The following is a 14734-nucleotide window of genomic DNA, read 5'->3' on the forward strand; positions in this document are numbered from 1 at the left end:
AAGCTCAGCGTAGCTTGGTCCTTCAATCCCTGCAACTTGCAATTTCACAAAGAAGTTTCTCATGGGTAAAGCACTTCTGTAACTGACAATGAGCTGAAGGTCCAACAGCACTTCCAAACCATGCTGGATTTGGGACCCAAGGCGTACCAGACTAAGAGAACGGATGAATGCCACCCACTGCTGCCCTCACCTAGTATGGAGTGGCCAAAGGGAACTCCAATTCTATTTCTAGCCCTCGAATCTAAACCTCACCTACCAAAGCCCGGCAAATCCCCAAAGCTACCACCACCATCCTCTCCCTAACAACAACTAACAACAAAACAACTCAGGTTTCTGTCCAGCCGCTCTCTGGTGCCATCAGCTCTAACGCTGTCTCCTTCAGAACAGAAGAGGCCAAGAAAAACAAGGGCAGATCCTCCTTCTGGGCTTCAGCAGGGGGTAAGCAAGGCTGTCGCCCCAAGCTGACTCTCTGTCTGCCCAAAAGAATAACTTGTTAGAAACATGATGGTTCTTGTGCACAAGTTAACGACAGTCAAGCGGCCATTGGAAAGTGTGAGTCCTGGTGCTGGCTCCGAGCAGCGCGGGGTGAATCACTTCGGCTGGGATTTTCAGAAGAGCCGAAGGGAAGCAGACACCCAAAGCCAATCAAAGCTCACACGGGATTTGTGCAACTAAGTCCTTTTAAAAACAGCCTTAAACCTTTTGGCTCGGTTTCTCCAGCTATAAAGTGAGGATAATAATCCCTCTTACATCATGGGGAGGCTGCTATGTACATTAATGAGATAATGCTCGTAAAGCACTTTGAAGGTGAAAAGTGCTATGCTGGGATAAGCGCTGTTGTTATATTTTCAGTTAAATCTCAGGATTTCAAGAACAACAACAGGCGGCCCCGCATCTCAGAGCTCCACTCCACAAGAACATTTCAGACACATTTTAATTTACGGATGTACAGAACAGCCTGAAAAAGTTCTAAAGAGAATTTAGCCCACCTATAATTTAATAATAGTCAAATTGACTTCTTTTAATTTGTAAAAACAATGTACTGCTGGGCCTACCCCCTGGATGCCAAGTTTCAGCCCACAGACTTTTTTTTTTTAATGGCTGAGTTATAAACCCTTGAAAAATGCTGACAGCCCTTTTACTATAGCAGCACTAGCGGGTGCCCTATAATGAACTTTTAAATGACTTGAGATAATATCTGGAAAGCCAAGCCTGAAATATATTTCTGGTTTTGAGCCGTTGCCAATGCAAACACAACACATCATAAGTCATCTTCATGATTCTAAGCACATAAATTGGAGACACTGCATATAAAATCCAAATATTAGGTATCCTTTGTGGCCAAACTCTGTGCTGGCTTGATGTTACAGAACTGCAACAGCTGTGTGAGGACGAAATGTAGTGCGTTGCGTGTCTCAAAAGAAGAAAAGTGTGTGCATTTCCACAGCCATGTCTTGACATTGTTAAATAGGAGCCTGCTCAGCCGTAATAAATTCTGAAGTATTCCACCACTTTTAAGTGGAACCCAGGTGGCTTTCAAAATAAAAGCTCATCCTCTCTGGCCAAGGAATGTTAATCTCCTCTGCGACCACATGGTTGCTCTATCTTAAATTACCAAAGACACCTCTCAGAGCAGTAACAGCCTCCTTGCCCATAGGAGGGCTCTGCTGCTCTGTGCGTGCTCCACGTTTCTGGTTTCATTAGGTGTTTAAGGCATGGTGGGGACGCAGGATTAGATCCTGAACCATTTGTTTCATGAGAAAAATGATTGTTTCACTTATCCTCTCCTTTGTGCCCTTATGATCTTTCAGAATGTTCAGGAAAAAAAACTCAAAGTCCTCATTCAGGCCACTGCAGGCACAAGGGCGGCTTAAACCCAGGTGCAATAGGGCACCGGGCAGTGCAGTGTGCATGGTGGTGATGGGTTGATGGATGGACTTGATGTTGTAGAGATCTTTTCCAACCTCAATGACTCTATGATTTCCATTCCCTCTGAGCTTGAGATGAGCCACATTAGCCCAGATGATGCCACATGTGGATGCAGCCCACGCTCCCATTTTTCAGCACCGCCATCCTCTCCGTCATGGGAATGTTCCATACAGAACTGTTCTCTTTGGAGAAATCCTACAACTCCAAGCCCACCCAGAACTTGCAGGATGGGTCTGTGTTTGCTTCATGTGTTCAGCCAAGCAGAGTTTTAAGCTCTTCCAGTCAAGCTAAAGAAGGAACCAGCAGAATTTCTTCCTCAAGTGTGGCCACTGACAGAGCACATATTTCTCAGTTGGAAAAAGGATTAACCACGGCTTGCTTCATCTGCCCATAACTCACAAAGGAAGACAACTCCCGGCAGGTCCGATCTGCGGGTCCGATCAACAGCCCCTTGTTATTAAAAGGGGCAAAAGGAAGACTCCCGGCTGGAATTTCACTTATTTCAAATGAATAAAAGTAGAGGAATGGCAGTGGGAGGAAAGGAATACCGCACTCGACCCACGATTTGGCAACCCATATGAAGAGTATCAGAGTTAAAGAAGTCCAGACAAACAAGCGGAAATATTCAATGTCGACTCTCTGGGGACAAAAGGAAACACACTCCTGTATTTGCTCGCCCAGCTTGTTTTCAAGCGTGTTTCCTCAGCAATGTGTATGTGCAAGGCTCAGCTCGGGATACACGTTGCAGCTGTGTGCAGGGCTTTCTCTTCCCAGCCATTATTTGAGGCATGAATGCCACCCGAGGATCACGTACTGACCTGAAACAGTCCAACTTGCTGCCCTAGGCTTTATTGGCTTTTCAATGTCCCCACGCGACGCTCGCTGTGTTTGAGATTCTCATAATTAATTGCTGCTTTCCGATCATTAGCAGCTTCAGGACTGCCTTGGGCTATAGGGGCGGGTGGGCTTGTGGAGGGAAACCACAGTGCAGATCCCTGCGGTCCTCCAAAGCTATCAGGGCCGAGCACCTGAATCCCACTGCTCTGGGATGGGAACTATACACCTCGCTGCCCTTCACACCTCTGTGAATTCTTCTTGTGAACTTGAGGGCTCACATCTGCCTCTGCTTTCCTGAGTTAACTCCCAGGTTTAAGGACAGCCGCCTCGGTGATGGCTCTGACGCCGTAATCCGGTAAGGGGAAATGAAGCTTTTCTGTACTTAGGAACCAGTTTTATAGCACAAGTAGGAAGCCTCTAAACTTTATCACAAAAAAAGTGATTTGGAATAGGTAAACAAACGTCCACATCCAGCTATAAACCAAACTACTGAAAACCATCAAGGGATTTTGTTGTCACTTTAGAAGCTGCTCGGCAGTAAAGAGCTGCTTACAAAAACTCAAGCTATTAAAGGAAGGGTGCACAGAAAGGTATGTGCCCTAAGATTAATGCCGTCGAGTCAAAGAAAAGCTGTTATTTTTGACATTTTGACATAGCATCACTTGAGGATCTGGTTCTTATTAGCCCTTTCTGTGCCTTTTAAAGCTCTATTTTTTTAAAAAACCAAAAACGTCAGGAAATTTGGAACAGAAACTTACAATAAAACACGTCCCTTGACCCTCTGATCTATCAATCTTTCAAATAAACAAAGATAGCTGGATGAGCCAGGAAAAGGTTATTATATATAGTTACCTTATGTATAATGGTCAGACATTCGCTGCACGCACTGAGGTTACACAAAACCCCACGGAAGCGAAGCACTTTGTGCAAGATTTCTGCCATGAATGCCACATGTTACTCAGGGTGGTTTCTTTTTCCTCGTTTTGTTCCGCGACCTCCACATTTCACACCCCGTATTATTTATAAATGGGACATTCAAGAAACACAAATTCTCAAATAAAAAAGCGCGCTCCGTCAGTGGAAAAGCAAACAAAAGGAGCTAATGTACTGTGGCTAAAAAAATTTTCAAACAAAGTAGCAGTAATTTACTGCCGCGCTACTAACGGGACCCCACAAATAGAGCCCGAACCCTGAGCCCCATCAGGGGAGCTTGATTTACCGAATATCCCCCAGATAATGAAGGAAAATAAAAAGGTAAATTGTGCATGAATGTGAAAGCTGTAATTCTTCCCCTTTCACCACGCGTATCAAATTCACATCCAGTGATTTCAAAAGAAAATCTGGAAATCTCCAAAGGACTGGGGCCGAAGTCAGGAGGCCCCGACCCGCCCAGCTTTGTCCACGGTTGCTTTTGTTGATGTTTCTTAAGATGTAGTTTGTCTAAGAGTCAGATTCTCCCCGGGCCATCAGAAGGATTTTCAATATGAAGGCTCAAGGCCAGGGCATACCCCTGCCCTGAAGGAACAGCTGAGGTGACAGCTTCAGCACGGACAAGGCTGCCTTCTCCAGGAGTCAGTACTGTGCAGGGCCCTGAGCAGGGCAGAGCTGAGAACACTGCAGCTCTCCATGCCCTGCTTTGCCCTGCCCTGGTCATTTTCTGCTCTAGATTTCCCCACATCATGCCTTGCTATAGGTGATCCTTGTATTGGCGTGCCTTGGAATGAAGACGGACAAATCCCAGCCTCACATCACTCCTGCTGCCCTCTCCTTGGGGAACATTTGCTCTCTGTGCTGAGGTCTGTGCCACGTGGGGAGCTCTGAGCCCAGGGTTGGGATGGCAGATGTCTCTAAATGAAAACGGATCCCAAGCCCTACATCATTCCAGTGTTTTATACTTGCTTATCAAAGCGGATAGGCCATGAAAAGGAAAAGGGATATATGCAGGATCTGCAAAAACTCACAGGGAGAGGTTTCCTTTGGAAACAGGCAATGTGACAGCACTGCTGCAGCAAGAACCCAGGGACCTGATGCTGAACAAACCCCCGGTGCAGGCTGCAGGTGGGCATGGGGCAGGAACGTCATCCTATCAGTCCCATGGAGAACCCCGTTTCAGTGAATGTCCACAGGAGATGAATCCCACTCATAATTAAAAGAAAAGGGTATTTCAAAGCTGACTCTTAGTTGGCCGGGGCTCCGTTGTCTACAGAAGACGAGTACCCAAACAATTCCTCTGCTGTACTAGGCTTAAATAAGCTCTCGTTCACATCTAGGCCTGTTTACATGTAAATAAACACAAGTATGATGCAAGGAAAAGCCAATCCCTCCCCCCCCCCCATTTGTGTGAACGAGAAGCAACTCTTCATTTCCTTAGTAAGGATAAGGGAACGAAGAGCTCACGGTAAATGCAACGCTTTCTTGGACCAAGAGCCAGAGCTGGAGCCTGGCCATGCTGGGGAAGTGATGCATAGGTAGAGAGAAATGGGAAACCAGAGAGCCTTAAGCAGCAGAATTTTGAGCCTGCCCCTCACAGCACTATGCCACAAACACAGTAGAGCTGTGGGGTCTCCCATCCGAAGAGAAACTTCAGGCAGCAGCCTGGGGCAGGAGGCTCACATCCTGCCTCTGCCCTCAGATGGGCTTTTCCCTACCACCAGGGCCCCTCTTTTCCCCTGAAGTTCACTTATTTCTCCTTATATAATTAAATACTTATTTGATGGCATTTTCATTTCTCTCTTCCCCTGTAGCAGTCCCTCTGCACACCATGATTTACCAAGTTGGGAAAGAGGAAAACGCTCATAGCGACATTTCTCCTATTTTAACAGTGATTATTTTTTATTTTTATGCATAGTTTGTTTGTTTTTTTAAGGTTTTGGTGAGAAACCACCTCCTCCCTCCCATCAATCGTTGCTTTCAACAGCTCTTCACGGGTGGCTGCGTCTCTTTTAAATTCATTTCCTGTTAAAAAGAATAAACAGGCAACTGTTTAATGCTGTCGATTTAGCTTATTTAATAGAAATTGAAACCTGAATAGGGCTCAGTTGTAAGATAATCACTGCAGATCTCTCCGAGCTAGGGAAAGAGCCATATTAAGTAATTATTTCAAAATGCAGAATATTGTTTAACAAGCCTATGAGCTGTTCCTCCTTCCCAAACGCAGAAGGCGTGCTCAAGGAAGGCATACTTATTTCCACAAGGCAGCAGATAGAGTTAGAGCCACTTAATGCGGACAGCTGCTTAATTGGGAAATCTGGCTGGAAACCACTTTCATGTGGTGAACTTAATAGGCTTTAAAATAAGTTTTACTGGGCCGCCCGCATGACCTCACGGCTGACTGCAGCAAAGACAAGGGGATGTTGATGTTTCGAGACGCTTGCTTGCAAAAAGAAATGGAAACAAAGCGCATGCCTCCATCAGCATGTGCTGCAGTGTATTTTGCTTTCCATACGTGAGGGTTTCAAAGACTTTACTGAGAGCTGGCAGCACCCACATGAAAGCCCCTGCTTTCGTGGGCAAGACAAGGCGTGTGTGCCTGGCTTGGCCCGTGGGCACACGGAGGAACCTGCCCCTCTGACTAAGCTTTTTGGGCAGCAAATGCATTTTAATCACATATGTAAATCCATGTTTAGGTGTGTGAGCTTAGAGCTGTCTAAATGCTAATCAGAGTGAGCAAAGGGGCTGGTAATCCCCCAGGAATGCAGGATTCAGCCCAGCCACTGATAATTACTGCATTCCAGGTGGATTAGAAGCGTGAAACTTCATTTTACCTGTTTCTGACAAAATAATTCAGCAACAGGTGCCATGGAAGTAACACGGAAAACAATTCTAATTGTGAACACTGAGGGCAGGCTCAGTGCTGGAACAGAAGCTACAGGCTTTGCTTTGAGCAGCAGGATGGTTCAGTGCCCAAAACTTCACCTCTGCTCGCTGGGATATCCAAACCCCTGCTGATACAGCCTGGTACTTTCTATTCTGATGATTTTAGTGTTTGGCTGTGTTTAGGCAGCAGACACAGAACACAGCGGGTTGTTCATGCAGCGCATGGTGCCTTGCTCTGCTCCCCAGCTCAGTCAATCAAACTAAGGATGGAGAATACCCACATGGGGGTATGTCCAGCAGAGAGCAAGCCTAGCCAGGGTAAAAAATCACCCTGGTGATAAGAAAACATTTGACACAAAACCTCTAATAAGGAATAATAACAAGGAAGCAATTGGGGGCTATTTTTCAGCTCAGCTCAGTTGGATTTGCTGAAAAGCTACATTACCTTTGGTTATCATTTGTGCACCTTCCCCTCTGCCTAGGCTTTGGCTGGAGGTACACACCTTTCCCTGTGACACAGAGCAAACCAACTGCAGGCCTTTTGATCAATCAAACCCTGTGGGCTCCCCATGGACAATGAAGAATACACCACCAACGACGGTCGGCAAAGAATACATCTTCCACCTCAGAAAGGTGTGATTCTGACTTCTGTGATGAGGGACTGCATCCTAGAGGAAAACCTGCCCTGCATGTAAATGCTGCCTGGAGAACTGGCATGTTACTGCTTTCAGTGAAAGAGTTAACCACCAGAACCAGAGATTCCCTTCATATTTAGTACAGAAAACGTATTTATATTTCAACATAAAACTTTACACACACGTGTTCACACCAAGTGTTAACGAAACGCAGGCTGTGAGATTTGGAGAAACAGCCCATGGCAGAACCCCGTGATGGGAAACGTCAGTCTGAACAGTTAATGGTTGACAAAACTATATGCAAAGAGAGTGTCTGACAAGTTGAACAGCTGGTGAGGTGAGCAGCATCCTCCACCATGAACGCTGCATTAGGAGTGTTTCGAAGAGCAGGGTGACTCAGAAGCTGCAGGCTTGGAATGTGTGGAAGATGGGCTGGAGGAAGCTAAGCAATTTGGGTTAAAGTGTTGGTGGTGCATAATTTACAAAACGAAGGGGAATGAGAAATATATCCCTTTTTCCCACTATGCCCCCTTCAGAGAGCTCAAAATCACACATAATTACCATTTGCAAACATATTTTCCCCTTATATTAATTTAAGGCCTCTAAAATTCATAATGAAACACTAGACAAAATGACTCTGCCCGATGCTTGTTAACTTTGCTTTCAGATCCTAAGATCCACCAGACAAAATGTCAAGCAGTTCATAAACCAACAGAACTCACATCTTGAAATGTTTTCACCATGTGGAACATTTTACTGGAACACGAAACGAGCACAGCAATCTCCAGGAATCACAGAACTGCACGTAATTAAATGTCAAATGATCACAAGGCAAACGAGGCTTATCTTAAACGCTCTCTCATCCCTTTGTTTGTTGATTTGTCCAAGTTGAGAAGAATTATTAAAGTCTGATTTCATATGTCTGTACCTTTTCTGTTCACTTACCTTTATCTAGCTCACTTGAGATGTTCCATGATGACGTAGGCATGAAATCAACAACCACTGACGAGTTTGCTCCTGGAAGAGAAAAACAGAAAAAGAAGAATGCTGTTACTCCATCAGTTCTGTATCACGAGGAGGGCAAAAGGCATTTGTAAATTTGCTCTCACTGCAGTAAAATTATTTGAAGGAAACCAGTGATTAAAATGCACCCGATGCTCAGCGTTGGCAGCTGAAACATATGGGCAGCAGAAGCAGCAAAGTGGAAAAAGGCACAGGGCCAGGGCTGGAGCTTGTTTGGCTGTGTTGTCACCAGGAAGCCTTGCGTTAATCAAGCAGCCAAGATCTGAGATGTGCTTGGCCCACCTTAAAGACCCTCCCTGGGTTTTATAGAGGTGGAATGACTGTGCAGTGCTGCAGCTAAGAAAAACACCATCTCTCTGAGGCTGCTGAACATGCTATCTCCAAACATTTACGAGAGATTTTAATCCTGTGAACCCATGAGCACAAGAAGAGACACTGTTTATGCACTGAGGTTAACAGGGCTACGTGTATGAGAAACCCTCATGTCAACTCAGCCATTGGAGAGGGAGCTGAACACCAGGAGCATCCCCTCACTGCTGCTATATCTTTTCCCTGGGATTGAATGCACACAGACCTGAGATTTAGTGAGGGGCAGGGAAGGCTGGCCCTCCAGCACCAGCACGCACAGAGGGATGCTGAGCAGCACCCAGAATGAGAACGTGGTCCTTGAAGTCCAAAGCCATCTCAGTGCAAGGATATCCAAAGTTCTCCTGCTTTTATTTGATCAGTGAGCAACTCTCCAGCTCATTAAGAAATCACGAGCAAATTGTAAACACGATGTCACACAAACGCACAAGGCAGTGAAGTTCAGATACAGCCACCACACTTCTTATAAATACCGTCTTTCTTAAAAGCCCACCTGGTAGCAGTGCTTATTTAAGGCTCTGTCAAGTATTTCCAATGTAAACACAGAACCTGCAGCCATTATAACTCACCTACGAGCGCAGTCCCTGGCCTGTGCAGATATGCAGGGCACAAACCCACTGATGGGGACAGACCCTGAGCCCGTGTGCAACGGCATCACTCTGAAGCTACCCACAATGCAAGCCGAGACCTTGTCCCATTGTGTCTGTCCCTTGAAATTCTTCCTTTTTTAAATCTTATTTTCTGTACTATTTAATGCCCTTGTGTCTTTGTGCAACACAAGCTTTCCCAAGCTGTTGCCATCTTTCCCAGTGCTACTGGGGCAGCGACAGAGCCGGGCTCCTGCTTTCTGCATGAGCACTGCTGTCACTTCAGATGTCCCCAAAACCGTGCACACTTCCTGGGGCTTTTCCAAACTCCACTGGCACCAACGCCTCTCCTGCTGTACTGCTTTTAGGACAGTTACTCCCCAGGCACTTCAGCTTTTTAACTAAATGTGTTAATATCTCAGCGCCGTGCATTTGTAACATGAAGGAAAGAGAGTGAAAGTCAAAACAGGAAGAAGGCAGATAGCTAAGATGACACCAAATCCAGAAGTGATTGAAGATTTTAATGGGAAATAAATCTGCTCTAGAGAAACAAAGCAGAGAGCAAAATAAGTCTGCAGATGTGGATGTTCTGCTTGCAAGGCAGTAGGAGCGACGTACGAGGGCTGCAGCTTGCTTTCCTCCCGGCCATACAGAAAAAAAAACCAAAACAGGCCTTGTAGCATCACATCTTTTTGAGGTGGAAGGTATGTCTAGATAAAACACACACAAAAAATCAGAATGTCTTCGTAATGGGCATCCTGTTACACACCATACCTGTGGGTCCTTCTAGCCCCTCATCACACACCCTGAAGAAAGCCTGCATTAGCAACTTTTTTCTGTGAACATAATTGCAATCTGCAATTCACATCTCACTGTAGGATACCCAAAATAGCAAAGAGAGCATGGAGGTATTTAAAGTAGCCAAGGAGCTAGGGGTCTGAGTAATAAAATAAACCATGCAAAATTAAACTAAATAAAAATGAAGCTTTCCAGTAGCAAATCTCTTCTTGAAGCTGCTTAGAAACCCTGTGCTGAGTGAGATTTGTTATCCTCTGAAGGAATTTGCCTAAGGAAGTGATAAAACCCAGATTACACAAGACACTAAGAACAAGATCGGGCAAGACATTCCTACACGTTCCGATGGGAAGCCGTCCCGCACCGCCGGGAAGGTCAGCAGCTCACTTGGGCACCACTGCTTTGGCCAAATCATTGGTAAGCATTACAGCAGCAGACTGACTGGGAACATCAACGCTCCTCAAAAAGCTGGATTCACATCTTCAGAAAATAGTCTGCTCTAGCTGTGTCGCTTGAAAGTAATACTGAGATAACAGGGATCGTAGATAAGGCCATAGAGGAGAGCGAACCCTAATTATACCGAGTGTTCAGAATTTTTTGCTTTTCTGCACATTCCTCATCTACACTTCACCTTTCCCTTTGTCTAGTTCCTACCTGACTGATCCAAGGCCTTCCCACAAAAACGCCCCGTGGCTGTTTTCTCAGCCTTATCTCCATCATCTTTTTCCTGCAGCTCTCGCTGTTTCACTGCTCCTCTGGAAGCTCCCTGCACGTTTTCATTTCATCTCCCAAGACAATGTGTCTTGCAATCTGCCAGTCACAACCACCAGCCCACCCTGGAGGTGCTGAAGGAAATCAAGACATACCTGCTGCAGACTGTAATGGATACGACCTATTATTCACTAATTTTCTTGTCTGTTTAATTGGCACCATCCTGAAATTTCCATCACGTGTACCCCAAATGCTGCTTCTATCTTTCATGTGAGAGAGGATTTTGTTTCCGTGACATCAGTGTCTCTGTGTGTCAGTGGACATGTCTGCATGATACAATTCTCACGTTTCAGAAGGAGGTGAGAATCACACAAATCCCTCAGTCTGGAAAAGACTGTGTCTTTCCTGCTGAAAGACTCAGCCTCGTGTGCTTGGAAGAAACTGCCCACCTTTACATGTTTTGGAAGAGAACAATTTATACGTTGGATGCAATAAAAACTGCACAGCAGTCCTTCACTAAAGATCTGTTGGGTAAGCAAGACCAAACGTTGCACAACAGCATTTCTCCTTCGAATGCTTCACTCTAAGTCATTAGCCCGCTTAATCTGAGGATGGAAAAACAAATGCCAAGTTCGTCCTGCCAAGCCCTTACACAGGCAGATGCAAGGTGATTGCTGCAGAGTTTGCAACCTATCACTCCATCAGACACTGCACTTTCTGCTGGCAAAGGATCCGCGTGAGCTCCTCAGGCTGTTCCATGCAGATGGGCAGAACTGGTACTGCACGATGCTAACAGCTGTCAAATGGTTAATGCTGCTCTCACTCCTATGATGTAAAACTCCCAGGCATAGCTATCTGTTATTTATCTGTAATATATCATTATTGATAGCCTGGGGTAGGTTAATAATTGGTATTAGCTAGGGAAACCTTCAACACCGATTCGAGCTCTGTGGATTTCACGTATCCAACACATTAATTTCCATCTTCAAAAGCAAGAAGTGCGACAGGATGATCTAATTTAGTGCAGGACTGGAAACTGCTAGGAACCTCATTTATCCCACAGCCTATTCCATCTATCAGAGCACCCCAACACCGCCCCTGGCACTCTCTTCAGCACGCAGGCAATGAGCAACCTTTCTACCTGGGAGCCTCTCCGTGCCTCAGGCTCCTGCGGGTTTGTGATGAATGGAAGGATTAGCCCACTCCTGATGCACCGTCAGAGGGGAACACGGAGCCCTGTGTGGGACTGCAGGCAGGAAGCCAAGAGCACTGCATGCACTTGACACCTCTGCCCTATGTTTTCTTGCAGACCTGCTCTCTTTGATGAGGATACACCAGGAAAGCGTTGGGCTCAAAGGCAGGCAGCCGCTGGCTTTTCCTGCACTTAGCAGGATAGCTGTAACACCCGCCCTATGGGCCTGCTGGGGAGATTAAAGCTCCCTCTCAAACCCATCGTTCTCAGCAGTTGTTCTGGAAAATCAACAGGTGATACCACCAGCAAAATCACATCGCTGAGCACCACGTAGCACTCAATACCTGCAAACTGGTGAAGTGCCTTCCAGCACTGTGGCAGCTTGCTAACGGCCCACACAAGCCAGGGCCGACCATGGTATTTTTGGTAGCCTGGAGTTTGGCTGAGGTCGTATCAGATTAAAACTGTTTTCTTGCAAGGGATCAGAGCTGTCTCTTGGAAGAAGAGGTTTTTCAGAAGTCTTTTTTATACGCTAATACTTTAATCCTGCATTTCTAATTACTGAACTACAGCTCCTTTTCATTGCCGCTATTAATTACAGATTATCATTAACGTTACACGGATTTAGAAGTCGCAGCAGAATCTGGGCCCGCTTGACAGTTTGCTTAAATCGGGTCGTTAACAGTTCCACTTAAGAAGAGCAAAACACTGCACCCTGGAGCGACCCACGGCTTTAAAGGCGGGGGAAATGGAGAGAAGCAATGGCCGCTTGGCCGAGGGCCAGCAGCTCCCAGCTCACAGTTGAGTCTTTGTGCTCAGCCCTGCAGGAAGGTGGCTGCCATGCCACCTCCGCACAGACACGAGGGTCAGGATCCCAGAGCGGGGCTCGAAGGAGCAGCGTGGCACAGCTGGGCCGGGTGCTGGCCTGCTGTGTGGGTTCTGTCTTAGGTTAACTTGGAGCTGAGCGTGTCGTAGATGAGGGACGGGACCTTGTGCTGTCCTGAGTGCTGGCGGCACAGAGATGAGAGGATGGAATGAACACATCCACCACATGAAAGCTGAAAATCCCTCATTGCTCCTTCTAGGACAAAGTCTTGAATTGCAGAACACCATGATTTAGCACTCCTTGAGCTCCAGCAGCTCAGAGCTGCCCCACTGCCCTGGGAGCTGTGCTGTGCCCCTGTGAGGCTGTAGGGCCGCCATGAGGAGCTGTAGGGCCGGGAGGGAGCTGCAGGCCTCCCCCCAGCCTGCTCCTCCTTGTGCTGAACAAACCAAGGGACCTCAGCTGCTCCTCGCAGCAGGAGGTTCCCACAAAGCCCAGATGAACTCCTGACTGTGTGCTCCAACCACCCAGACCACCCCCACAGGATGCTTGTTCTCCTGAAGGCATCAATACTGCACACAAGCAATTTGGGTCCTTCCCCCTTACTGGTACAAGCAGCACACGGGTTCCCATTTCTCTGTCTCACAAAACAGCAAGAGCAGGCAGTGCCCAAAAGCTCACGGTGGGGACAGACGTGTTTGCAGACGAAGGATGAAGTGCCTGGACAGGGCTTTGCACTGCACCTGCTTGCTTGTCCCTGGCTTCCATCAGTGCCACTGCACTAAATCCATCTGCAAAAGCTTTAAAGAAGGCAAACCCAGCCAAGAACAGGGAGGGCAAACAAGAAATCATTTACATCCACCATAAATCGCAGCACACCGTAACTCCTTGCACCTCAGCACTTGAGGGCCAGAAATGATTGAAATGGATAAGGCTACTACCAATCCACAATTAAACCCTTATAACTTGTGAAGAAAATTACAGTAAAGGCCTGCCATGTGCAAATTCATTATTATTTTTTGAGCTCGGTAATTATTTTTGTTGCAGCGAGGAAAAATGTACCCATGTCAGCTTGTGAATTAATGAACGGTCCCAAAACAATTACTTCTTAAATACACAGAAGTCTCCCTAGTGTAAACACGCTCCATTTTATACCATATCCTCTTGGTACAAGGCATACACTGCAACATGACTTATTGGCTGCCTACGATGAAACAGTAAATGTTGCACATTTGAAGGCCTCGGCCTCATGGCCAGGATTTTACATCGGTTGATGTTGATTAATGTACAAACTGCCAAATTTATAAAGGGGCTGAAACACAAGGATACACTGTGAAACGTATGCTAATAGAGCACAATTTATATAAAAACGGGGGAATGTAAATATTTAACTGATGCCAGAGCTGGTTGCTTTGGCCAAGTCAGGACTGAGCTACATTGATTGTTCAAGAGAAACTTGTACCCTGGTCTAAACCCACACAAGCCTGATCTCAGGCAGCCTTAAAGCCTCCACATTTTAGCAGGTAGCTGTAAAACTTCATTTCTTCTACTAAAAGGCTGTTGTTTTTTTTTACATTTTCCTTGAAGTCAAGCAGATGACACCTGTCCACAGGAGCTGACAGCCCAGGCCTCAGGTGGCAGCAGCATGTGTGTTCTGCAGGTAATTAAACTGCACTGAACGTTTACAGTCACATTTTGGAGGCTCTTTCTTTTCTAAACACTTCACTGCTGGAATGAGTTGACACACTGAAAAGCCACAACTTACTTGCTACAGAAAAGTTGCAGCACCGTCTCCCAGATTCAGGTACTCGATACCATTAAGTAAATTGAAATCCTAACCTAATAATAGGACCGAATTTATTTCCGTGGATATACTAGAAGAGATTTTCAACTGCTCTCACTGTGGGTCTAAGCATGCTCCTGTACTAGATTCCCCACCATTTCAACCGATGCAGAACTGGGCCAACATCCTGAGCCTCCAAGCCTTAGCAAGCCTTTGTCCTAATTGCACCCAGAAGTA

At 46.2% G+C, this 14734-nt stretch overlaps 1 protein-coding gene across 1 annotated transcript in view; it reads right to left on the reverse strand.

The window, feature by feature from the left end:
* The window catches only part of ROR1 (receptor tyrosine kinase like orphan receptor 1), a 129247-nt gene that overhangs the window by 33507 nt on the left and 81006 nt on the right, over positions 1 to 14734 (reverse strand). Inside the window, exon 2 of the mRNA XM_065737330.1 lies at positions 8163 to 8234. Coding sequence (XP_065593402.1) covers positions 8163 to 8234 — 72 coding nt within the window. The remainder of the gene's footprint in view (positions 1 to 8162; positions 8235 to 14734) is intronic.

Source organism: Cyrtonyx montezumae, unplaced genomic scaffold (assembly GCF_038088225.1).
Source record: "Cyrtonyx montezumae isolate F1298 unplaced genomic scaffold, pur_monq_1.0 scaffold_1, whole genome shotgun sequence".
In the NCBI taxonomy this organism is placed as follows: Eukaryota; Metazoa; Chordata; class Aves; order Galliformes; family Odontophoridae; genus Cyrtonyx; species Cyrtonyx montezumae.